General features: G+C 43.0%; 1 protein-coding gene across 4 annotated transcripts in view; it reads right to left on the reverse strand.

Moving 5' to 3' along the window:
- Positions 1–27,595, reverse strand: part of DPP6 (dipeptidyl peptidase like 6) — a 783,294-nt gene that overhangs the window by 634,626 nt on the left and 121,073 nt on the right. Inside the window, exon 1 of one of the 4 annotated variants that reach the window (XM_074946291.1) lies at positions 7,846–7,935. The exons of the other annotated variants lie outside the window; for them this stretch is intronic. Coding sequence (XP_074802392.1) covers positions 7,846–7,920 — 75 coding nt within the window. The 5' untranslated portion in view covers positions 7,921–7,935. Of the gene's footprint in view, positions 1–7,845; positions 7,936–27,595 lie in introns of those variants that run through there. 4 annotated transcript variants of the gene reach the window in all.

Raw genomic sequence — 27,595 nt, forward strand, 5'->3', positions numbered from 1 at the left:
AGTTTGCTAAGCTGCTGAGGGATTGAAGGATGAACAGGAGAGAAGTGGTGGTCATTGAACCACTGTGTTCTTGCAAGGCAGATGTAACAGAAGACCTAATGGGTCTGATTTTCCAGTAAAGCCAACAACCTGATCGCCCTTTGTGCATGCAAACTACTTGTGAACTATCACTAGCCATGGGTTTAGCATGTGAAAACTCTATCCCCACTGATAAAGTGTGGGCAAAGATTTGTGTGAGGATAAAGTTGCGTGTACAAAAATACAGGCCACTTTTTGAAAGCCACGTCCAACAGATTTTTCATTTCTAGTTTCTACTGGTGAGATGGCAAAAGTTTTGGGAAATGTATTGGTGCTACTTCCTTTCAGTCCCAGAATGACGTGCAGGGAACATGGAAGGCATAACCCTGTGATTTTTTTTTCAGTATATTATTAAATTTAGCAAGACTATAGAACTCCTCAGTCACAAATCTATTTAAAAGCAATATGCTGTCTGAAGTACATATGAATTGTAACCGTCACATTTTGAACATATTTATAGTCATGGCTTCACAGGGCTTTCAAGGAGAAATTATGTACCCTAAAAATTTAAACAGTTTAATAACCCCAGTCATCAACAGAAAACGTGCAAACTTGAACTTTACATATCAAGGGGCCAGGCGTGGTCCAATACATTTTAAATGAAAGCATTTTAATCTGCCAAGACCTGTGAGCAGGGTGCTACTTCTCCTGCACCAGTTGATGATTTCCTATTACAGTTTGTGGACTATAGCCCCTTGTTCATGTTTAGGGATTTGTGATATCAATAACTTTTACAGGAAAAATAGCCCCCGCAACACTTCGATCCTGCCACATAAATGAAAACAAAACTGGGCCTGAATCCTGCATGTGGGTGACAGTTGCCCCCATGGCACATCCCATTAAGCCAACAGAGGGCCATGTGGTCTACCCAGGTGCAAGAACCTGCAGACTCTAGGTTCTAATTATTTTATTTTTAAAATAAACTACAATCTGGGCCAAACTTTTCAAGTGCTTCAACACAGCACCCAGTTCTACACAGTTGGTATCCAGCTATCAGGGAGCCATGGGGGAAGACAGGTCACCAAAGCAGAGCCAGAGACTCCAAGGAGGATGGCCTTGCCTGCTAGCATATCCCTCAAGATCTGCAGTGTTTGGCAGCTGCATTGGGGCCCAGCCTGTGGAGGGGGGCAAAATGCATCACCAAAATGTAACAATTTTGCAAAAACTGCATGGTTTGCTGGGTGGAATTCTCTTTGCATTTGGGAACCGTGGGGTCTACTTAAATTGTAAGCTCTTTGGGACCGTCTTTGTATTCTGTGTTTGTACAGCACCTAGCACAGTTAGGTTCTGGTCCATGACTGGGGATCCTAGGAACTACTCAATGTCAATACTATAAATGTTAACTTAAGCCAGTAGAAGAATTTCTGTATTATTTATTTACAGGGAAATATCACTTTATGCCTTCCTGTGCTTTCTGAATTCAGCCATTGGTATGCCGTGCATCTGGAACAATGTGTTATAACTTGTAATTAATGACAACATATTTGATTTATCTCTTTGATAGCACCTGTTGCAATTAAACTTTTAAAAGTCTACTGGAGATTTATTACCTTGTTGTAATGTCATATGTTCATGCTGGAGAAAAACTTTAAATATTATTTTACACTTATAAACTGGAGCGTTTTTCCCCTGGGGTCTTGTGTACGTGTGTTTTCTCCATACTTTTCCTGCCAGTTTTACTAAGTTGTTGTTTATTATTTGTATTGTAGTAGCACCTAGAGGACACAGCCCCACTGAGACAAGTACCATATGAACACATAAAAGAAAGGCAGCAGATTTGCCAACTCCAAATTTTCAAAAGTAACATAAATAAATAAAGCAAAAAAATAAAGCTTGTCTCCCGCCACCCTCACCCCAAAATCATGAGATTGGCTTTAAAACCATAATTTCAATAAAAAAACAAACCACTTATACTTTAGAGTTCTTTTTATTTGCTTTTGGGCTTTTGAACCTTTCAGGTTGCAAGCTTTTTGCCACAGTTGGTGTGGGGGGCTAGGAACTTCCTTTAAAAGAAATAATTAAATCTGAGATTCTCACATGACTCCAGGAGCAAGGACTGGCAATGCTGAGACAGTCCCTGTCCTGCAGAGAACATAACAGCCATACTGGGTCAGACCAAAGGTACATCTAGCCCAGTGTCCTGTCTTCTGACAGTGGCCAATGCCAGGGGCTTCAGAGGGAATGAACAGAACAGGTAATCATCAAATGATCCACCCCGTCACCCATTCCCAGCTTCTGACAATCTGAGTTAAGATAAGATTCAACCTCATAGGATGGAGGGAGTGCAAGGCAATGACAAGACAATTGAGATTTGACAAACAATGATGATCTAAGTATCAAATACATTTGGGTTTATGCAAATATGTTCCCCACAGACAGTGGTGGATAAACACACCATGCCCAGGAGCCCTGGTCAATTTGGGGGTCCCCACAGGAGCGCTAGAACCTGTGTGAAAGTGGGGGGACACTGTTGCTGGAACTGTGGCCCTGCCCCTTGCTCCTCCTCTTCCCCTCAAGGGCCTACCCTCTGGCCAGGATGGAAGCCGGAGTCAGGCCATGGGAAGAGCTGCCCGGGGAGCCTGAGCCACTGTGGGGAGCTGGACCTTCCAACTGCCCTGATTGGGAGGATGTCCCACATCCCTGCCCCCCGAGGCATGCTACCCCGGGCAAGTGGAGGGTCCGGGGCTCCCCACAGCGGTCTGGGCTCCCTGGGTGGCTCTTACCATGGCCCGACTCCCACTTAGTCTGGCCAGGGGGTGGGGCCTTAGGGGGAAGAGGAGGAGCCCCATGGCGAGGGGGATGTGGGGGGCTCAAATGTTCTTTGTGCCCAGAACCCCAATAAATCTTAATCAGGCTCTGCCCACAGGCTATTCTCCCCCACATATTCAAGCCTGAATTTGTACATTTGGCCAATGTTAAAGTTCAGAGTTTAAGGCCAGAAGGGACCATTAGATCATCCTGTCTGCCCTCCTGTGTATCACAGGCCACCAGCACCCGCACACTACAGCCAACGACTGAAATGAGACCAAAGTATTACAACCCATAGGAGGCTAAACTATCACATGCCACAGACAGAGTATAGAAGGCACTGAAGTGCACCAGTGCTCAAGGCCCCTGCAGTGGCAGGGAACTGATTAAGTGAGATATATCCAGATAATCCTGGCAAGTGACCCGCACCCACATGCTGCAGAGGAAAGCAAAACCTCCCCAAGTCACTGCCAATCTGACATGCAGGAAAAATTCCTTCCTGTCCCCACACATGTCCATCAATTAGACACTGATCAGCTGAGCAGTCAGTTTTAAGGACTCACTCCCTAGAATAAATATGCTTACTCCACAACACTAACGAAGGTCTGTGCAAGAGTCAACAAAACTTTAGGTCAGTGACATCAAAGGCTATTAACAGAAAAGTTGACCTTGTCCATCATTGGGGACGTGATCCAAAGCCCCCTGAAATCAACAGAAAGACACCCACAACCAAATTAGTGCAGTCTTCTTACTAAAAACCGGACTGAGAAAATCTAAGGTCCAGATTACACCAAAGTTACCTCATCACTTTCTCAATAATCTTATGCAAAAAGGGATAATTGTGGAGATCACCAACATCAAGAGATGGATAGACAGTGGAAGATGTTGAAAATTGTTAAAATTACAAGCTATCACTTTAAATTCTAAGGGGTTTTGTGGTCCTTCTTACAGCCTAGGGGGAGCATGCGATCTATCCTCAGCACTCAGTCTGCAAAAGAGGCAGTCTGGGGCAACATAGGTTGAGTTGTGCTTTTCTGCCTTAGGTAGCAGCCTCCTATGTCTCTCCCTGTATTTGGTAGCTGTGCAGTAGATTTCTGAATTCTAAGAAATAAAGTAGCGTTACATTGCAACCCTTCAGGAAGAATATTTATGTTTCATTTCTAACTCTCTAGATTTATGCCAGGAACATGACAGACAGATTTGCAAAGTTGCAGCCAATCTTCATGAATTAGTTTCCACCCAAGAAATAAGATTAAGGGCCTAGTTCTGTGCTGCCTGGCAACTTAAGTCATTTATGTAGAAAACTGCATGGAACTTGGCAGGAGGAGCACAGTTTGCAGGAGGGAAGAGATTGGAGAGGCACCAGGAAGTCAGTCCGTTTGCCCATGGCTGGCATCTCTGTAAATAGTTCTCTTAATGAAGAGCCAGTTTAGTTCAAGAAACATGGAGTCCCCTTATGTTATTACCTAGCATGCAGTACATGAAACGATATGCACTTGTGCAAAGTGAGTATAAATCACAACCACTCTGATGTGGCAGCGTACCTGGATATTAGTGACTGCTTAAGGCACAAAGCAGTGAAGAGCTAAGCTTGAAATGTTTGCAAAGTGATCAGAGTAATGTATTAAATGCCAACATTATCTAACTGTACTAGATCAACATTTTGTTACTAATGAACAAAATTAACTATTCATACAAACATTTAATATTTGAAATTTTATTAATTCATTTTCCATATATTGATTTTGTCTCATCTGAAAAAGGCAGTATGGTTCAGCTGGCAACACTTTCCTCTTTTGTCTGGATAATTGTGGGTCCAAGTCCCACACAAGGATTTGGGATTGTACCTAAAGGCAGTGCTATTCTAAGGACAGTCTACTATTGAAAGATATAGGTAATACAAGACTTCAGGTCAGATGTCATACCAAGATCCGGATCCCACAGTCATGTCTTTAGTGGCAATCTTGGTTGCAATTAAAAAAAAACAAAAAAAATGAATAGATAACTGCAATATTCTAAAGCTATATTCCATCAGATTCTATTATACAAAGCTGTGTGACTTACCGATGAGCACAACTGTGCTTCTTGCCCACAGTGTCTAGATGTTGATGTAGTAGGAACTGCAACCAACTATCATAGTTAGGTATGACCAAGTGCCTGCATACATTTATCCATGACTAACTTTTGTACACAAATATTCTACGTGCATGTAAAAGTCAGCTATATGCATGCATACATGCCAACTGCATTAAATAACTGGCCATTAAAATGTCTGATTTGCACATGCACATGGGGTGTTTGTGCTCACACATGTATCTGTGCAAGCACACACTCCTAATTTTAACAATCTCACCCGTCACTTACTCCTATATCAGACAACATGATTAAATATGTAGGGGGAGGCTTGCAAAAGGAAGTTGGAAATGTGACTCCATTGGCTTCCCCATGATTTCCAGAGCCAAGATGCCCTCATTCTTGTTTGCCCCAGCCTATTACACAAATCTTTTCTGCCATTGCTGCCCTCCACCTATCTGCCACCAGACTAATTTCTGTCTCTTTGCACAATCTAGGCCCTGCTAGTGGGAGGACCTTCTCTGCATCCCCTGTTCTTATGCACAGCCTTCCTGTATCCCTCCCGCTCACTGCTTTTTTCCATGGATGTAACAAGCTCCCTCAAAAAAAATCCAGAGTCACCCCACCATCACCTTATTCTCCTTAAACCCTCTTATGCCATGCTGCTGCCAGTCTAGGGCAGCTGGGGAGCTATACTATGAACACAGCTAGCCAATGTGATTGGTCATATTATTGTTACATCATCTCCCCCACCCCTTATTCATTTGTCTGTTTCATCCACCTGTGGCATCTTGTCTTCAGTCAAGATTGTAAACTCTTTGGGGCTAGGGCTGTGTCTTGCTGTGCCTGTAACACAGTGGGGCCGTGGTCCCAGCCTGGAGCACCTAGGAGCTAATGGAATATAAATAATATTAATAGTTGCCTAAACCATCTATTTTCAAATCTCAGCAGAAAGCATTATTTTTCTCTTGCCTGCAGCTCTTAATTTGTCTCTGCCTCCTCCATTACTTACAATTTAATGCTCTGGCTGTTATTTAACTCTGCAAAGCATGCAGTTTATATGAGAGATGGGATACAAATTCAACTTGGTTACGGTGTTACCGTAAAGAACTAAATAAGAAAAAGCCCTGAGATTAATTTTGATCTGTTTTCAAATCATAACAGGAAAAACAGTTTAAAAATCAGGGAAAATACATTCCTCTTGGTAGGAGTCAAAATAAAACAAACCAAACATGTTTCCAACCCACTTACTAGCTGCTGTTAGTCAAGGGCTTGGAAGATTAAAAGCGCCGTGGAAGTGCTGAAATGTGATCCAAGTGCTATTCATGCCCAGTATGGAAGAGTGCCTTCCCCCTACACTGTCTCCTACCTGAAAGTTATGGCTCAGGCTTCTAAAAAAGCTTTTCTGTAGGTATTTTAAGTGATCAGAGCTGCAGGTGACAAATATAACCTCAGAAGTACCCTGTGGTTTAGCAGCCTTCCGAGCTCCCACCTAAGAGCATCAGCGAGCAGCAGGTGTGCGTTGGAGAGGTCTTTCCTTTACAATCATCATAATTGCCAAGCATTACACCAACATTTGCTGGTGGCAGAAATCGCTCAGGTGTGGGGGGAGGGGGTGAACCCCGGCTGCTTTGCAGTCAAGCAAATAATTTGTCCATTTAAAACCGTCCCAACTCCAATCTACCGGCTGCGAATGACACTGCCGCCTGGGGGAGCCTCTCCAACCTGGCCCCGAGCTGCGGCTTTCTCAGCCAGCGGCGGGGCAAAGAACGGGGGAGTGTAACGACCCTGCAGCGTGCACGGGAGGCTCAACTCCTCCAGGGGGCGCCCTGGACTGGGCTGCAGTTTCACGCACCGCGCGGGAGAGGGGAGCAAATAGCAGCATGCTCTGCCCTTCCGACTTAAAGACACAGAGCCTGACCTCCCAAAGCCGCCTGTGTTAACGGGTCCGCGTGCCTGAGCGCCTGCCCCCCCCTCCCCCCGGGGTGCAAAGGAGCCGCTCGGCCAGTGACTTAGGACAGCGCGATGCAGCCTGTTGAGGGCTTGGATGGCCCCCAGGCACAGCTCCCCGGCTGCGGGGCTGGTGTCAGAGACCCGGGAAAATAAGATCCGTTGCTGATTTATGGTGCAGGACGGCGCGACGGGCCCCACAAAGTGCACGTGGGCAAGGAAGCAGCAGGACTCTCAGAAGCCATCCACGTCTCACCCGTGCTCTAAGAAAAGGCTGTGCATTAAATCCCAATCTAATGCCTTTTGGGGGGGTTCCCTGGTCTCTCTCTTCGCGGGATTCCCCCCCCCACACACACACACACCCCAATTTTGATCCCGCTCCTCCCTTTTTTTAAGAAAGGCACACACAGTATGCCAGGGGGAAATGCTGAGCTGGAGACTTCGCAAATGCAGAAACGCTGGGGCTGCTGTTTTGAATGAATGGAGTAATTCACCTCGCACCATTCACCACCTCTCTATACATCACCCTCAGCTTTAAGCTGACTCTCCTTTTTCATGCCGCGGGAGGAGGGGGAAAGAATGCAATTTGCATTGTAATTTGTGGCTCGCTGAAACAGTGAAACTGCATCCTGGAGATTCATGTATTCTTCCATTTTATGATTCTATCTGAGCTGCTCCTGGCTCCTGTATTTAAGACAGAATCAAGTTCGGATAATGTTCGCCCGCTAGCAAAGTTCCCTTCCCAGGCACACCACACCACAATGGAGCTACCTGCTACTAATCAGCGAAACAAAGCAAGGATACCGAGCTCACAGAAAAGTTTCTCCCTACACAATGCACTAAAGGAGGCTCCCTCCGTCTGCACAGCCTGGATCAAAAAGCAGCAACTGCACAAAACACGCACCCTCTGTTGAGCTCTTGGTTCAGGTACACTTGAGAGGTCAGTGAACCGGGAGGTTTGTGATTGCAGGGAGCATTAGATGGAAGGACACCTACCAGCTTGCTGACGGCTGTGGCTGCTGTGGAGAAGGAGGTGGTCACCTTCTCGTGAGCCGAAATCATCACGGACATTGTGGCAAAGCAGGGAGAGAGAGAGATCCCCTTCCCAGATAGATCAACAGTCCCTCTCTTCCATGCCCTCCTCCCCAGCCAAAGAGTCCGCTCTTCCCTCCTCTGCTCGTCAGGAAATCAAACCCAGGGAAGACAGCATCTTGCCATCCCCCTGCTCAGAGGCTGATGGATCCTCAAAATGAAATCTCCGTTCCTCCCCATTCAGGAAAACCGTCCTCTTTTCACTCGGTGATCTCGTGTGTTGAAGCGGGCAGCGCTGGTCCAATTTTCCAGAGTCACACCAAGGCAAATCTGACTAGAACCCTTCACCCCAACTTGGAGCTGCAAAAGCTCCTAGGGTGTGTTTTCCTCTCTTCTTCCCACGCCCAGCTGTCTTCCACCAGCCCAGTGTGGTTTACTGTTTGGGTGCGATAAGGCACGAATAATATTTATGCGGTTGCCTCGCCTGTCCTAAGTTATATCAGCTCTCAGGAAGAGAGAGCCCCTGTGGCTCCGCAGAAGATACCATTTTATTTATGTTGCACTTACCTACCTGAATATTGAACTCCGTATTTAAATCAGACAACAAATCAATGCTACGTGAGGGAGGGGAAGAAAGACAGCAGGAAGTCTTCAGCTTTCCTCCCAAAACACAGTACTACGAAGGAGGAGAAAAAATTGCTGATGAAAGTGGAATAAGAGCATCCTAGCAAACTGCATGCCAAACTTATCTCTGGAAAATAATCACCTTCCAAGCCCACTGTTCCTAGTGTGCATTAAAATAAACGTGCGCAAAAAGAAGGGAGGGAATTAAGTAGAGGATATTTGATTGAGCTTGAATTTGTCTAGAAGATTTGGAATTAAAAAAGTTTCTTTGAACTGAGTCCCCCACTCTGAACAAAGTTATTTATTGCAATGTACAATACATTAACAATGCCTAATTATCTGAAGGTTAGGTTGCAAGAATGAGCGTCTCAGAGCATTAAAGAGCCACATAATGTATCTAATGGCATTTTCCATTTATTTTTATGATTTTCTCCCCAGATTGGATTGAAATTCACATAAACACTGTACAATGAGATAATGGTTTAGCTGTTACAAAGCCACAGAAATCACCATGCAAATACAATGGATTCATGGGACAGATCCTTCAGTCACCCTTGACTACAATGGCAGTTTTGGCTCAATGAGCTCTACAGGATCAGGTCCATTTCATTTGTGTGTTTAATAATGTAAATAAAACAAATTGAAAGCATCATCACTTGTCAATAGTGATTGTCTAAAGCAATATTGTCTTGCTGTCCTTTATTTGCCTCTGCTGTTGGTGACGCTTGCACATCGGCCTGTCTCTCTAAACCTGTTCTTGTCTTTAATGCCTTTTTATACTTCCCCAAAGCACTACAAAATTAGAAAAAACAAAAACCACATTTTCTCTCTGACACTTCCCAAGGCACAAACCCACTACAGACACCTTGTCCTACACGAATGTAATGTCTCTAAAACAGATCACCCAAAAAAGGTGAACTGATATTAAAGACACATTTTTAGTACAGTTAGTGCAATAAAAAGAAAGCCGTCACACTTTCCAAAAATGAATGCTGTTAAAGACAGAACAGAGCTGGGAATATTCAGTTTGTCTAGTTATGCCTAGATAAGGCTGATCAAGGCTAACCAAGTCAGACCAAACCAAAATCAAGCTTTGCTTGTTTGTGAAATGCTCTGTGCTACTACAGCTCATCCTGGGTGGCTATTGCATCACACTGAAAAATTATACAGTGGACTCAATTCTGAAGTCCTTATTCAGAGCCTAACTATACTTGCAATCTACCTTACTCCTTGAGTGGTCCCTGAAATCTGTGAAACTGATCCCAGAATAAAGGTACTGTATTATTCAGCAGGTGAATGCCTGACCCCATTGTAATCAAGAGCAATTTTGCCACTGACTTCTATGGAGCCAGGATTTCATTCTCCACCAAGTAAGGGTTATAAAATTAGGTCTCAAATCTTTTTTTCAGGCAAACAGATATTCAAGTAAATGAGAGTTTTCGATTGAGTAAAGATGGCAGGATTGGACTCTAATGCAACCACATACAGGGCCTGAACCTGCACTGTTGAGAGTTTTTGCATGGACCTTAAGTGGGAGCAGGGTAGATGACTGAGACACAGAGGCTCATTGGTGGTTCATTACTCTGTATCAGCAACTCTTGTCAGGTCTGGCAAACTCACTACACCTAACTTGTCACTGTCATGGTGTTCAGCCAAGAAGACTCTTGAAATATATCAAATGAAAGCCAGTGACACTAGGGTTACTAATATCTTTGTGAAACATTTGAATTAACACCGTATAAGGAATTATGGATACTTACTGATATCATGCTTTAAAAGTCTGAAACCAGACACAGGGAGAAACAGGTTCTCCTCCAGACATGAAGGAAGGCAGTTATCTTCCTAAAAAGAAAGGAGTACTTATGGCCACAAGTCCTCCTTTTCTTTTTGCAGATACAGACTAACGCGGCTGCTACTCTGAAACCAGTTATCTCCCTGCCTCTAATGTAAATTAAGTATTAGAAAACCAAACACAAAGGAAGCTGCATTTGCATATAAGTCAACAGGAAAAGTCAGGTTGACCTGGGGGGAAGTGGGGAGGAGATAGAATGTGAAATTAGCCTGGGATGATACTGGAAACTAAAACCAGAATGGGAGTTGTCTAGCCTCACCGGCCATAACAATGAGTTTGGAGGAGATTTAAGGAGAAATAAAAAAGGTATGTTGTTTTCCATTTCACCGAGGAACACTCCTGGCAGAGGGGAATGATTCGTGAAAGATCTGGAACCTGGTTTGACTGAAAATCAGCAAAGTCTGCAAAAGGACTTAAGAGGGTGAGAAAACTGCTTTAGCCAAGAGATTGTATAGTAGCTTGCTAAAGTTATGCTTAGTCAGATTATGCTTTTGTTTTGTTTGTAATCAACTCTGTTCCCACTACACTTACTCAGTATCACTTACATCACTTCTCACTGTGTTTTCCACTGAATGCACCCGATGAAGTGAGCTGTAGCTCACGAAAGCTTATGCTCAAATAAATTGGTTAATTTCTAAGGTGCCACAAGTACTCCTTTTCTTTTATCTCTACCTTTGTTAATAAACTTTTGTTTTATCATAAGTAGCTCTCAGTGCTTTAATATGAAGCAAAGTATGAACTCTTAGTTTAATCAGACAAGCTGGTGTTTACACTGTCTTTTTGGAGATAGTGAATTTGGTAATTTCTGTGAGTGCCCAGTGATAGGAGCTGGATACACCTAGGGAATGCTTTTCCAGGAGGCCCAGGAACTAGGGTGCACCAAGTGTTATCTGCAAGGCAAAGTAAAGGCTAACAGACTGCGGTGACAAAGAGTGGTCATCCAGTTTAGCTCCACAAGTCTCTCTTTTGCTAAGGCAAAGGGGTAAGAAGGTTGTTCATAGTTCTGGGTGCCCCGAGAAAGTGTCTCAATCATATACATATGCCGCAGTACAGAGTAAAAGAGTTCCTGAGCCTTTTGCAAAGTGTGTAACATGCAAAATCCCAGCAACAACATAATGTGCACAAGATAAATCAGTTTTAGAATCTTTAAGGAAACAGATTTAGCCAGGCCTGGTAAGTATCAAGAATGCTCGCCCAAAATGAACCCAAACTTTGGAGAATCCCTCATATCTGATAAGTACCCAAAACAGTATTAACAGGACGTTTTTATAGTTATGAATGAATGAGGGCATTTACTGCCCAAATGCGTTAAAAATGTTTTCAATGACCAGGTTTCTGTGGTTTATAACAGGGCACGCGTCGTTGAATGAGCACTCAGAGTAACTGGTTTCAGAGTAGCAGCTGTGTTAGTCTGTATCTGCAAAAAGAAAAGGAGTACTTGTGGCACCTTAGAGACTAACAAATTTATTTGAGCATAAGTTTTCATGAGCTACAGCTCACTTCATCGGATGCATTCAGTGGAAAATATAGTGGGGAGATTTATATACACAGAGAACATGAAACAATGGGTGTTACCATACACACTGTAAGGAGAGTGATCACTTAAGATGAAAGAAAAAAGAAAAGGAGTACTTGTGGCACCATAGAGACTAACCAGTTTATTTGAGCATGAGCTTTCGTGAGCTACAGCTCACTTCATCGGATGCATAGCATATTGTGGAAACTGCAGAAGACATTATATACACACAGAGACCATGAAACAAAACTTCCTCCCACCCCACTGTCCTGCTCGTAACAGCTTATCTAAAGTGATCATCAAGGGAGGGCCATTTCCAGCACAAATCCAGGTTTTCTCACCCTTCCCCCCGCCCCCCCCCCCCCCACAGACACACATACAAACTCACTCTCCTGCTGGTAATAGCCCATCCCTCTTTGAAACCTCTCTTTATAATGCGCATGATAATCAAGGTGGGTCATTTCCAGCACTAATCCAGGTTTTCTCACCACCGCCACCCCCCCCCCCCCACACACACACACACACCCCTCCAAAAACCACACACACAAACTCACTCTCCTGCTGGCAATAGCTCATCTTACAATGTGCACAGCAATAATCCAAGTTTAACCAGAACGTCTTGGGGGGGGGGGGGGTGTTGTGGGGAAAAAAAAAACAAGGGGAGATAGGCTACCTTGCATAATGACTTAGCCACTCCCAGTCTCTATTCAAGCCCAAATTAATAGTATCCAATTTGCAAATGAATTCCAATTTAGCAGTTTCTCGCTGGAGTCTGGATTTGAAGTTTTTTTGCTTTAAGATAACGACCCTCATGTCTGTGATTGCGTGACCAGAGAGATTGAAGTGTTCTCCGACTGGTTTATGAATGTTATAATTCTTAACATCTGATTTGTGTCCATTTATTCTTTTACGTAGAGACTGTCCAGTTTGACCAATGTACATGGCAGAGGGGCATTGCTGGCACATGATGGCATATATCACATTGGTGGATGTGCAGGTGAACGAGCCTCTGATAGTGTGGCTGATGTTGTTAGGCCCTGTGATGGTGTTCCCTGAATAGATATGTGGGCACAGTTGGCAACGGGCTTTGTTGCAAGGATAGGTTCCTGGGTTAGTGGTTCTGTTGTGTGGTATGTGGTTGTTGGTGAGTATTCGCTTCAGGTTGGGGGGCTGTCTGTAGGCAAGGACTGGCCTTTCACCCAAGATTTGTGAGAGTGTTGGGTCATCCTTCAGGATAGGTTGTAGATCCTTAATAATGCGTTGGAGGGGTTTTAGTTGGGGGCTGAAGGTGACGGCTAGTGGCGTTCTGTTATTTTCTTTGTTAGGCCTGTCCTGTAGTAGGTGACTTCTGGGAACTCTTCTGGCTCTATCAATCTGTTTCTTCACTTCCGCAGGTGGGTATTGTAGTTGTAAGAGTGCTTGATAGAGATCTTGTAGGTGTTTGTCTCTGTCTGAGGGGTTGGAGCAAATGCGGTTGTATCGCAGAGCTTGGCTGTAGACGATGGATCGTGTGGTGTGGTCAGGGTGAAAGCTGGAGGCATGTAGGTAGGAATAGCGGTCAGTAGGTTTCCGGTATAGGGTGGTGTTGATGTGACCATCGTTTATTAGCACTGTAGTGTCCAGGAAGTGGATCTCTTGTGTGGACTGGACCAGGCTGAGGTTGATGGTGGGATGGAAATTGTTGAAATCATGGTGGAATTCCTCAAGGGCTTCTTTTCCATGGGTCCAGATGATGAAGATGTCATCAATATAGCGCAAGTAAAGTAGGGGCGTTAGGGGACGAGAGCTGAGGAAGCGTTGTTCTAAATCAGCCATAAAAATGTTGGCATAGTGTGGGGCCATGCGGGTACACTTAAGATGAGCTATTACCAGCAGGAGAGCGGGGGGAAGGGGGGGGGCAAGGAAACCTTTTGTAGTGATAATCAAGGTGGGCCATTTCCAGCAGTTGACAAGAACGTCTGAGGAACAGCGGGGCGAGGAGGGGGAATAAACATGGGGAAACAGTTTTACTTTGTGTAATGACCCATCCACTCCCAGTCTTTATTCAAGCCTAAGTTAATTGTATCCAGTTTGCAAATTAATTCCAATTCAACAGTCTCTTGTTGGAGTCTGTTTTTGAAGTTTTTTGTTGAAGAATTGCCACTTTTAGGTGTGTAATCGAGTGACCAAAGAGATTGACTTGTTCTCCGACTGGTTTTTGAATGTTATAATTCTTGACGTCTGATTTGTGTCCATTTATTCTTTTACGTAGAGACTGTCCAGTTAGGCCAATGTACATGGCAGAGGGGCATTGCTGGCACATGATGGCATATCACATTGGTAGATGTGCAGGTGAACAAGCCTCTGATAGTGTGGCTGATGTGATTAGGCCCTATGATGGTGTCCCCTGAATAGATATGTGGACACAGTTGGCAACGGGCTTTGTTGCAAGGATAGGTTCCTGCGTTAGTGTGTTTGTTGTGTGGTGTGGTGTGTGGTTGCTGGTAGTATTTGCTTCAGGTTGGGGCGCTGTCTGTAAGCAAGGACTGGCCTGTCTCCCAAGATCTGTGAGAACGATGGTTCGTCCTTCAGGATAGGTTGTAGATCCTTGATGAAGCGTTGGAGAGGTTTTAGTTGGGGGCTGAAGGTGACGGCTAGTGGCGTTCTGTTATTTTCTTTGTTGGGCCTGTCCTGTAGTAGGTAACTTCTGGGTACCCTTCTGGCTCTGTCAATCTATTTCTTCACTTCAGCAGGTGGGTATTGTAGTTGTAAGAATGCTTGATAGAGATCTTGTAGGTGTTTGTCTCTGTCTGAGGGGTTGGAGCAAATGCGGTTGTATCATAGAGCTTGGCTGTAGACAATGGATTGTGTGGTGTGGTCTGGATGAAAGCTGGAGGCATGTAGGTAGGCATAGCGGTCAGTAGGTTTCTGGTATAGGGTGGTGTTTATGTGACCATCGCTTATTAGCACCGTAGTGTCCAGGAACTGGATCTCTTGTGTGGACTGGTCCAGGCTGAGGTTGATGGTGGGATGGAAATTGTTGGAAATTGCTTACTCAGAGTAAGCACTTTCACAGCCACATTAACTTGTCATGAATAAATTTGTTCAACTTTATGGCACTAGCGAGAGTATGTTATAGGCTAGATTAGACACCCAAACACTGGTGATGGGTGTCAAGCTGTCTGGAGTGGCTAAACAGTATGAGGAAGTATAACCTCAGGGAAGGCTTTAAGAAGCAGGGCACAAATCCCAAACTTCTTGTGAGTTCTATACTTACAGATTTCACCAAGTATCCTCAGGCACTATAACAACCTAACCATGGAGTCACAGACAGTCCCTGTGGGTACTCCGATCTATCTTGGCACCCAAGCAAGCTTTCCTTTGTGAAAGATGGTCCCTTACACTAAAAATCACAATAATATTCAGGTTCTCCCAATCCCAAAGGACCAGTCACTTACCCCAGGTCAACTGTACCTTAGATCTCACACCAAAGAGAACACTGTAGCCAATCCTATAATAAACCATCTAATATTTATTAACTAAGAAAAGGAAATAAGAGTTATTTACAAGGTTATAGCAGGTAAACATACACACACAAATGAGTTATAGAGTTAGGTTCCAAAGGGTGATAGAAGCTCCTGTAATACGCAAGCTCTATATGTCCTTTAGGGCTAACCCAGGCTAAGCTGGTTGGGGATCATTTGCTTATGCTTAGAAATCTTGTTCTCCCAAGGTCCAAGCAGCAAAGAGACCCTCATTATAAAAAGACAAAAAGTGGGGGAATGTAGTAGGAAGAGAGATCCAGTGGTCATTGGGCGGTTTGCTCGAGGTCTGCGGTGTCGGCTGTCTGCACAGAGCTGAGGCAGCACACACACACGCAGCCGACCATCTAACCACAGAGCCTACGTACCTTGGCATGAGTCGGCACCTGGTCTGCCAGTGTCACAATGGGCTCACAAGAAACATCTAGATAGATTAAACAAGATCTTTTGACAATGTTTCCCTCTGAGTCTGGGGCTGCTTTCATTGAAGTCCGTGGAAAATTCATATTATAAGCCCTTTATGAGCAGACAAACACCTTATTTGTATGCTTCTGTTGGAATTTCTGTGGGCCCTGCTCATCTTCATTTGCAATTGTTGGTATTTGTTTGATGTTTGGCTTTTATAATGCAAACTGCCCTGGTAGAATTGGTTTAGCCCAATTATAAGACAATTAACAAAATCTGTATTTATTCAGTAATCAATATATAAGTATCATGGGCTCAGATTTCCCCTTTATAATGGGCATCAAGAAATGGGGCATGTAAAATCTCCTTCATCAAACATTTCATTTTTTTTTCTGTACATCGTTAAAAATCTTAGATTCATGTACTCTTATGATGGGTATGCACTTTGCCAAGGGACTCTTGTGGCAGCAAAGCATTGCCAGGTAGTCATGGCCTTGTCCTCTATGCCAGCCATGTGAATGATGATGGCATAGGCTTTCCTTCCTACAGTGGCTCTCTGCCACTTAAGGATCCCCTCCACAGGGGAGATCCTCCTGGGCTGGCTATCACCAGGACTCCTGGCTGCGAGGCTTCTTTCTGTTCTTCTTTATACTGCTCACTTTGTCTCTTTCCACAGCCGCACACACAGGGCCTGAGTTTAATCTCACACAGATGTGAATCAGGCCCTCAGAATTTTTAATCATACTGTGTAGAAGCTAATGAGACCCCTTTGGTCTGGATGGCTGGATGAGTCACCAGAATAGCTCTGCATCCCCACGCAGGGTTCCAAAGCCTGACACCCTGGTGTTATTTGACTTTTATGTTTATATTAGAGTCTGGTTCCTGGGAGAATGGACTATTTCATGTTTCAAAATGGTAAAATTCTTCTCTTAGATGAAAATTAGTCATGTGACAAGTTTGGAATCCCAGAGAAACTTCCCTTGAAGAGCTTATCACTTGCCTTGAACAAAATGAGAGCCAGTATGAAACAGAGGACGCACCAGACCATGTTTTTGTACAGCGCCTAGGATTCAGAGGGTCCAGATTCATGATTGGAGCTATTAAGTGTTACCACAGTACAAATAACTGAACTAGCATCTAACTAAGGAGAAGACCACATATCTTGATACCCAACTCACCACTGGAGACAACAAGTTCCTCATCACATTTAGCATCGTTCTCAGAAGTATTGTCTAATGCCAAGATTCCGAGAAATAGGTAGTACCAGTGTGCAACGGTTAACAACACAAGTGTTCTTGCTTTCAGATTAATATGAGAAAATACCTGTAATTCAAGAAAACTGTGTAATTTGAATATTTGGAATATTAGGCTGTATAGATCAATACTAGCTTCTGATAGAAAATGAGAGCCCTGCACTATACAGCAACTTGCTCTGCTGACTAATGAGGGATGAGAACAATGTGTATATTTCTTGTCCAATGTATAGTATACAGGGAATACTTCCAAATTTAGCTTGATGCTTACATTCTGAGGTGATCAGGGCAGATTTTGCATAAGCAGACTTTCAGAGTAAAATGTAATGGACAAAAGTCTTTAGTGTATTCAGTTACATGCCTCTGAAGTTACATCAGTTATTCAAAGATTGATCAGCTGGTAGCAGTTTAAAGCTATAGCCTGTGGGAATCTCATATTTGAATTTGGTGAGAATAAACGAAATGTTTAATGAGTAACATCTTACATACAGGTGATGGTGTAAGATCTTCCTAACTAAATGTCTGTTTCCTTCTCAGTATCCCTTTGAAAAGGGATCCCATTTACCATAGTAAAGTTATTTATCCTTGATGTATACATTTTAGTACTGTAAATACAGTCCTTTCTGATCTGGAAGTGATGACATATTGAAAAGTAAAACACATAACACCATGAAAACATCTGGTAAGTAAAATTCAACATCTGTTCTAGATCATATGCTATCCACAGCAAAGCAAAAAGCAGCTTCTGTTAGGTATCTAATCATTCCATATTTTGTATGCTTAGGTATCTAATCAGCTGCTTTTAATAGGTGTGTAACATTTTACTAGTAGTATTATCAAAATTGTATTAACTTGTCCCTGGGCTGCAATGAGAGAGAGAGAGCAAGCTCACGTTACTTAATGTTTCTCATGTGCTTGGAAGATGTGAAGTGCTAGGCTTCCTCATTATTAAGGCACCTACAATTTCAACAGAAAGTCCCCAAACCACCAGGTCTATCAGTTGTGCTGGCTGGCATAGACATAAAACAACTTTACAATGTGTAAGGCCAAATTAAACTCCACATAAATGGGCACAATTGTTATTATTCGTTCCAACCGTGATCAGGTTTGCATTGTGCTAGGCACTGTGTAGACAAAATAGTAAGGAATACTTCCTCCCTAAGAACTGAGACTCCTTATACCACAACCACATATGGCCCAATATCTACATGTATTTTAATCTCTTCGCTGATGTGAATTCTTGCAGCAATAATTAATACTAATACAGATCTGCCTAGTAACTCTTTTTATCCCTATAGTGCTCAGAGGGAAACTGAGGCACAGAGATTAAGGGCAATATCCTGCTTTGTTCCTAAATGACTTGCCCTAAAAAACTACAGAAGGTGTCACTATCTGAGCTGGGATTCAAATCTACCATTACCTGCCTCCTAGTCTTATGCTCAGAACACCTTCGTGTCTCTGTAGGTCTTGTAGGTCTGGTGCTGTTAACTGGTAGCATGTATGGATTGTTTCATTGGAATGTATCTCAGCAATTCACTTGATTTCAGTGAACAAACCTACTTTAGGATTTCTTCCTTTTGTTTGCTACTCTTTATTATAGAAGGCTGTGCACCTTAATACACAGAACCAATATTATGAAAACCCTCCTTCGGCATCTCTCAAAATCACTTTCTAATGAACTGACAGATCTGGAACAAAAGATTTAGCACAATATAATACACAGGGTGCTTGATTCAGCCATGAGAACAGAATACCCCTACAGAAGGGTCAAACCCACTGCAACACACAACAGAATCAGTAAAGGTAGAAATATTATAACAGTAGGATATGAACAAAGAATTGCTGAGGTATGTGTGTTTTGTTTTTAGTGGCAAACTGAGGCTACTGGAGATAAATACACCGCTTGTTGGGGTACCTCTTTCTCTGTATAAGGCTATGCAGTAGAATCCCATTAATTGGCACGTAGTTTAAATGAGGCCCTTGCTTAACTGGAACACCGACCTGAGAACTGATTTTCAACAAATGGTTTCAAATGATGCTCTGCTCTCGGTAATTCACACAGTGATTACTCATGCACGCCTGGAGTGGTATAGAGTGTGACTTCAGAGGTGCTAAGAGGTAGCTGTACCTTTTACATTACTGACCGCGGTGTTCTGATTAGTTTTCACACTGAATCTCATCTAACTTATTATGCTGTAGGTAGGCTTCAACGCAAGTTACTCTTAGCGCTTGTCTCCACTGGAAAATTGACTGGCATAGCTACAGTAGAACAATTATACCACTACAGCTCTGCTGGTCACGTGTAGACAAGTTCTTAGGTGGTTATATCGACACTACCAGTGCAGCTTGGACACTACAGCAACCGAAGGGGTTTTTCTGTTGCTGTAGAAAACCCACTCCCTTGAGAGGTAGTAGCTAGATCCACAAGAATCAAGGCTTAGGTCCGCTTAACTCCACCTCTCAGAGGTGTGAATTTTTGACACCCCCGGAGTAACATAACTAGGTCAACCGAAGTTTTAGATGTAGGCCAGGCCTCAGATCGCCAGACAAAGTAAAAGTCCTTGTACCACGTGCTTCTTCCACTGCATTGCTGTATTCACCAACTATGGAGGGAAAGACTCCTGACATACCTATCAACCGTCCCTTGGTTTAGGCCTTGTCTATACTAGAAATGTTAACTGGTAAACTCCCCTTAACACAGGTGCAGCTTATACTGGCTCAAGAGTGCTTTTGCTGGTGTAGCTTACACCACTTACTAGGGTGACCATATTTCCCTATGCTGAATATGGGACACCTGGTAAAATTACTCATATTCAAGCGAGTTCCATGGCAGGCCCAAGTTGCATGCGCTGCTCTCACATTTGGCATCCCCCTCACTTTACCTGTTGAACATTTCAGAAATAAAGAATCATGAAATTGTGGTTTACAGAAAAGCATTATTAACACTAAATGAATAAATCCTACACAGTTGAGTTTGTTGAATGAGTATGTTTTGTGTGTCCCTCATTCTATATTTTTGCCCCACATTTGGGCTTTAATAAGTTCACTGGTATTTCTCCTGACTGGAAAAAGTAAGTGAATCCATCACTGGCCTAGGAATATTCAGTAGATCTACAGATACTGTACTTTCATACTTTCCCTACGCAAGATGACTGATTTCAATGGTCCTTGGGTCAGTGCGCACAGTTACTTGAAGGGAAACTAAGGCACTGTAAACAAATCACTGCACAAAATGAACACTTATTAAATGTATTATATTTCCTATTTTTTTGTATTACATGCAGACATATGAATCTTCAAGAGAGTTTTCAGAAATATTTGTCACTATTTCATTCTCTCCATTCACTGAGACACTTGATGGTTATGAGGCTGACAGATTAATTGTGAATTCTGAAGCCACACCCAGAAGCTGCTATGATATTCCAGGGTGCAGTCCAGACCAGTGAAGTGTTCTATGACCACTTACCCTACAATCTGGGGTGCCTCACAATGCTTGGTGTCTGTAGCTCCCAACCTGGGCTCCTCACAAACAGCATACAGGTCACACCCTGAGTGTCTGTGTATAGCCACAGCCCTGGTCCAGCAACTCTGACCCCAGCAGCCTATTAGCACATACCAGCCACACACTGGCTTCCAGGAACCTTGGTTACTACTTGCAGGGTGACCATAACATACTCCCAGTCCCAGGTTTTCCCCCCAAAATGCGTGTTTTGCACCATCCAGTCCTCTCCTAGACAGTCCAGATATATTAGGTTCATTGTCCCTCTCAGGGGATCAACATACAACAATCTGCTACCTTAAATGAAGATACCCAGACAATGCACAACACGGAATTAATTGTAATTAAAGAATAAAACAAGTCTATTTAACTACAAAGATATAGCGTCTAACTGAGCACAAGTATAAGGCACTAGGGTAAAAAATGGTTACAAGAGAAACAGAGATAAAATGCTTTCAAACTTAAACTAGACAGGTTCAAGGTGAAGTTCTTACCACATGCTTCCAGATACAGGGCTGACCAAATTTCCGATCAGGATCTGCTCCCCAAGTCAATAGACTGTTCTTTTGTCTTCTTAGGTAGAAAAGAGAGGTGGATAGGGAGAGAACTTGGGGTTTTGCCATGCTCTTCTATAGTTCACTCCCCTTTGAAATGCATTTTCCTGAGGGTTACCCCTTGTTACAGTTCATTCCTGCTGTGAGGAAGAGATAAGGAGTCCTGTTGGGAAAGAGGCTTCATGCTCTTGTTTGCCAACATGAAGATTTGCCTTGTCTCCCTCTTGCTGTTTCAAGGACCTTGTTTACTATGTATATGTAAATTAAGGTAAATGCACATTCCTTTGTTTAGGACCTGCTTGGTATCAGACCAGCCTAATCAAGGCTATGTGGGTTGAACATGTGCCACCAACATCATTCAGGGGGAATTCATAATTTTACATATAATGTTGCTATACATATTTCATCATGATATTATTGACCAGTGAGTTATTAGTTTTCAAACAATACCTTACAAGGCATATTTTGTACAAAGATTACTACAATGGTGTGACTATAGGGGTGCATTCCATTACAGCTGCTTCTGTTTGTACTCTTTACAGCTCATTGAGGATATTCCAGTTGACAGTTCATACTACAGGTGGATGCACCTGTTTGGGTCACTGCCTGTAGTGACCTTAATCCTGAAGACTTGACGTATGCTTAACTTTAAGCACAAGTAGTCCCACTGTACTCATTTGACACTATTCACATTCTTAATATTAAGAATGTGAATAAGTCTTTGAAAAAAAATCAGGGCCACAAAGTGCAGTCCAATGGATCATACACTGGACTGGGAGCCAGGAGACCTGGATTCCAGTACCAGCTCTGCCACTGATCTGTTTTGTGTCCTTGAGCAAGTCACCGCACTTCTGTGCCTCAGTTTCCTCATCAAAATAATTGCGATAAAGATCCAGTTGCTTGGATAAATATAATTATGAATGAAAAATACTATAATAGAAAAGTACTATCATTATGAAATTATTTCCTTGGCTAAAACCTGATAAATATAAATGGTGACCTCCAGGATCTTCATTTTTCCGTACTGGCACCCTCAGACCCAAACTGACCTCCGCATACAAGAAACTCATAATTTTTAAACTGTTAGACTGATGACCTATGGTGATAAAAAAAATACTTAGGAATGTGCTGTTTCAAACCTATAACTAGCATCCTATAAGAAAGGACTATCCAAAGACTAATGCAATAAGATACCTGAACAATTGAAATCCACTAAAAGTCTACTGACCTCTTCTGGAAAGGCCAAAATTCAGATGTACGTTCCTTCCCCAAGATTGTGCAGCTTATCATGAATGAGGGTACGAAGTTTTGAGATTCTAGCTCAATGAAAACATAGAAAGGAATGGTCAGTCACCCCTCTACAGCATCTGTATTTTATTACATAAAGACGTGGTCACAGTTACCCGGCGAACTGCACCTTATACCCCTTTCCGACCCTTTCAAGTGCACCCCTTCAGGGACAGGCCTGGCTTCCTGCACCTCGCCCTGGGAGAATCACATGATCCAACCACTCTAGGACTGGGTCTCTGGGCTTCAGCCCTCATTTCCTACTTATGTTAATACAACAGGCCCAACTGTGTTTGGCACCTGTCAGCCCTTTCCTTCCAAGAATCTACGACCAGTGATTTTGATTAAAGCGACTCAAAGATTGTGTCTTCCAGATGAAGCTGCATGTATTCCTTCCCCCATAGGTACAAAGCACATGGAGCAAAGGGTAAAAACAATAAAAGGCATACATGCATGGGTCTGTCTTATGCCTTAATCTTTCCTTGCCAGCTTTTGTAAGTGCCCCTCAGCCCATCTCTAGCTGAGAGAAACAGACTGTCCTTCTCACAGCAGGCTCTGTCTCTGTGCATTTCCTTGCCAGCCTGTCAGGCCTCACTGACACCCTGGACAGCCTCTCTAGGGATGTCTGCACAGCAGATGGGAGCATGCTTCCCAGCACGAGCAGACAGACACATGCTAGCTCTGCTGGAGCTACAGTGCTAAAAATAGCAGTGTGACTGCAGCGGCACAGGTGATAGCTTGAGCTACCCACCCAAGCCCAAACCCACCTAATCCCCTGGGTACGTATTAGGGTGGCTAGCCTGAGCCACTCACTACTTGTGCTGCTGCGGCCACACTGTTATTTTTAATGCACTACCTTGAACAGAGCTAGAGTGTGTCTGTCTGCCCATGTTGGGAAGTACGCTTCCAACTGCAGTGTAGATATGTCCTCTTAGCTCACCCAGCTCCGCTTCCTTTGCTAGGTCCAAGTGTCCTGCAATGGTTTAGCATTTCCTTTGTTCTCTCTCTTCTCAGGTGTGGCAAAACAGCGACGTCACCAGGGCTGAGGTGGTGGAAGTGTCACCTTTTCCCAGCTATACCCCGGCTCTTCTGTTTCAGTGTTTGTTGGAGTACTCCTTATTTAGGCCATTTTTTCCATCTTTCCTGCTTGGTTCCCCTCACAATCCCTTTTGATCCAACTCTATGACAGGTAACCCATCATAAACACACACAGGCATGCACCATAGTCCGACAAAATAATACTGGTATTTCCCAGTTCATTACAGATGTCCTCAAATGTAGTGCTGCTTGTTTCAATTTTCTTCTCATCTGTTTATTACGTGAGAAATACCAGGTTGTCCTGATTTCCCCCATTTGGCTAGAGACCTCTGCAAGATCTCTGGAGGAACTAGATTACAGCACCATGTTGAAATGGATCTTTAACGGTCCACAGATGGGCAGACAGTTACCAGTACCAGTGAAAATTTGAAAAACAATATGCTTAATGCATAGTAATTTATTTGAGAAAGAATCACCCAAGCAGTAAAGGTTACATAACACACACTCCTTAATAAGCCTCAATTCCCTAAGCATAAACCCTCAGTAATTATGTTGGCCTTACACAAGTATCCTGTTTAGCAAACAAAGCAGGTATAGCTATCAGTTCTAGATGGAGACTTTTCTTCTCTTCTTTCTCCTCTCAGGTACTTGGTCTGTCAAGTGTCCCCCGAAGCAGGGTTTAGGTTACCCCGAGGACTTCTGTCTCACAGTCTTGAACCTCTTCAGATGTTAACTGAGGAACTAACTAATTTACTTTGCTTAGCATTTATACCTTTTTGTTCTCAAAGGAGTCACGTGTCCCAGAAATATTCCCTGTGGGCATTCATTACTGGTTTTCTCTAATTAATATTTTAGAAGGGACTGCAAAGCACACACAGACCAACTCTCAGTCAACACTTACCCTCTCATCAATCATTCACTTAAGCTCTTAGCATGATGCCATTCAGAGGGCAGCCTCTACCAAGCCCACCAATCACATGATTTTACGTCTTCTTTACTTTTGTCATAAATATAAAGGGAAGGGTAAACCCCTTTGAAATCCCTCCTGGCCAGGGGAAAGCTCCTCTCACCTGTAAAGGGTTAAGAAGCTAAAGGTAACCTCGCTGGCACCTGACCAAAATGACCAATGAGGAGACAAGATACTTTCAAAAGCTGGGAGGAGGGAGAGAAACAAAGGGTCTGTGTGTCTGTCTATATTCTGTCTTTGCCGGGGATAGACCAGGAATGGAGTCTTAGAACTTTTAGTAAGTAATCTAGCTAGGTACGTGTTAGATTATGATTTCTTTAAATGGCTGAGAAAAGAACTGTGCTGAATAGAATAACTATTTCATAGAATCATAGAATATCAGGGTTGGAAGGGACCTCAGGAGGCCATCCAGTCCAACCCCCTGCCCAAAGCAGGACCAATCCCCAATCAAATCAAATTTCTGTCTGTGTATCTTTTTTGTAACTTAAGGTTTTGCCTAGAGGGGTTCTCTATGTTTTGAATCTAATTACCCTGTAATGTATCTACCATCCTGATTTTACAGGGGGGATTTCTTTATTTCTATTTACTTCTATTTTTATTAAAAGTCTTCTTGTAAGAAAACTGAATGCTTTTTCATTGTTCTCAGATCCAAGGGTTTGGGTCTGTGGTCACCTGTGCAAATTGGTGAGGCTTTTTATCCAACATTTCCCAGGAAAGGGGGGGTGCAAGTGTTGGGAGGATTGTTCATTGTTCTTAAGATCCAAGGGTCAGGGTCTGTAGTCACTTAGGCAAATTGGTGAGGCTTTTTTACCAAACCTTGTCCAGGAAGTGGGGTGCAAGGTTTTGGGAAGTATTTTGGGGGGAAAGACATGTCCAAACAGCTCTTCCCCAGTAACTAGTATTAGTTTGGTGGTAGCGGCCAATCCAAGGACAAAGGGTGGAATATTTTGTACCTTGGGGAAGTTTTGACCTAAGCTGGTAAAGATAAGCTTAGGAGGTTTTTCATGCAGGTCCCCACATCTGTACCCTAGAGTTCAGAGTGGGGGAGGAACCTTGACAATGCCATTCAGAGGTCAGCCTCTACCAAGCCCACCAATCGCATGATTTTACGTCTTCCTTACTTTGGCGAGCTGGTTCCCCCAAAGTTCGATGTTGAAACATACATGCAGATCGAGCCTATATTAACTATTCAAATGCAGTTTCAGCATTTCTAGTAATTTTCCACATCATGTATCTAATGCTAAGAGAATCCTGCTCCCAGAATCCTCTTGCAAATTCAGGAATACCAAGCAATACCAAACTCATGCTTACCACATTCATTCATAACAGTCTCAGCAATTCATAATAATTTGGCACCATCCCAACATACCACATGATTACCTGAGCAGTAAGAAAAGCTCTCCAACCCGAAAAGGAAAATCAAGATCTGATATTCCTAATATAAAAAACAAAAAGAAAACAACATTTAAAAAAATACCTTCAGCTCCGTCTACACTTGGGATTTCCCATCACGGTTAGCACAGATGGGCCGTCACAGCTGTGTACTGTAAATCTGCTCTCAGCAGGGTTACTGGACAAAAGTTTTAAAACAGTGCCAGCAGCCAGTGGCCCATCAATACCAGTGCACCCAATATAGATGAACCAGTCAAAAATGTTTAATTTCCCCAGTGGAAACAAGCCCTTAAGGTTGTCTTATTCCTAATCGAGAAGCAAAAAAAGAGCACTTTGCTTTGCCATTCACCATTAGTGCTACAGCACTTTATTTCAGCAGGTCATCAAACTCCATGGAGATACATTAGAAATGAAAAATATTAAGTTCTCAAGAAAAAACTCAGTGAAAAGTAGACAACTGTAAAGCGGTTTTAAGGTAAAATCTATTTTTTACAAAGTTGTATGTTCACAAAACCTTAGTTAAGCTAATCAATCTGATGAATGAAAAATGAAAACCTATTTTTCAAATGTTGATGTTAACATAAGAATGACCATACTGGGTCAGACGAATGGTCCATCTTGCCCAGTAATCCGTTTCCGACAGTGGCTAATCACAGATGCTTCAAAGGGAATGACCAGAACACGGCAATTATCCAGTGTAAGTGTCATCCAGTCCCAGCATTTGGCAGTCAGAGGCTTGTTTGTTTGGAAGTGTTTGTAATGAACCCATTTTTTTGCGAAATTTTTTTCTCTAAAGTTTTATATAAAATGTTATCAAAATGGTTATCAGAATTTTTCATTTACTAAACCTAAACTAAGATATTAAGGTGTGGATATATTTTAGTAAACGGAAAATTCCGACAAAAACATTTTTATAACATTTGCCAAAAAAATGGAAAAAGAAATAAAGCCAATTTTTTTTCTCAAAAAAAATTCCTTTCTGGAAAAGGTCCTTTTTCAATGAAAAATCTTTTTGTTCAACAAATATTAACCAGCTTCACAGAACATTTAGTGGACTATTAAATTAACTGAAAATATTGTAAAAATAGAATTTACCTTAAAACAACTTTGAAACTGTCAGATTTTCAGTGGGACCTCAATTTTCTCCAGTCTAACCAACCTTTAAGATGGTGTCTTCCTGTCTCATTGTTAATGACCTTTTCAAAATTGTATTTTATGCCCTTCAGTTGTGCTGGTGACTAACTCCTGTCTGCAATTAGTTTTTTTAATTACTTAGATTGTAACCTCTTTGGGGCAGGGACCATTATTTTGTTCTGTGTTTGCATAGTGCCTAGCACAATGGGGTCTGGTCTGTGACCAGGTCTCTAGGTGCTACCGCAATACAAATAATAAACAATAATTAATTAGATGTAATATTTTGTTACAGCCTTACATTAATTGTTCAGCATCGTGTACCAGCAAAGTGCACTTTATGGGGCTGAGAGTAAAACTGTCTCCAACACCGTTGGTGTTATGCTGGTTTACTGGGCTCTCCAACTCCATACATCTCACGGGGCCAGGAGAACCATCAGAGGTATCTGTGAAGTGCCTCCGCTCAACCCACCAACCACAACTGAGGGGCACATAGCAACCAGTCCCTCGAGGGCATTGCTAAGGTAGGCCCTAGACGTGCGCTGTGCTTCACTAACATCCCTTTAGCTGGTGGGGACCAATGGCTGACTGACAACTGGAGAAAGACTGAGCGAGCTGCATAGACAAACATAGATCCCTCCTGACAGTTCCGAAATTGAGTCCTAGCTATGGAGC

This window comes from Natator depressus, chromosome 2, assembly GCF_965152275.1.
Source record: "Natator depressus isolate rNatDep1 chromosome 2, rNatDep2.hap1, whole genome shotgun sequence".
NCBI lineage: Eukaryota > Metazoa > Chordata > Testudines > Cheloniidae > Natator > Natator depressus.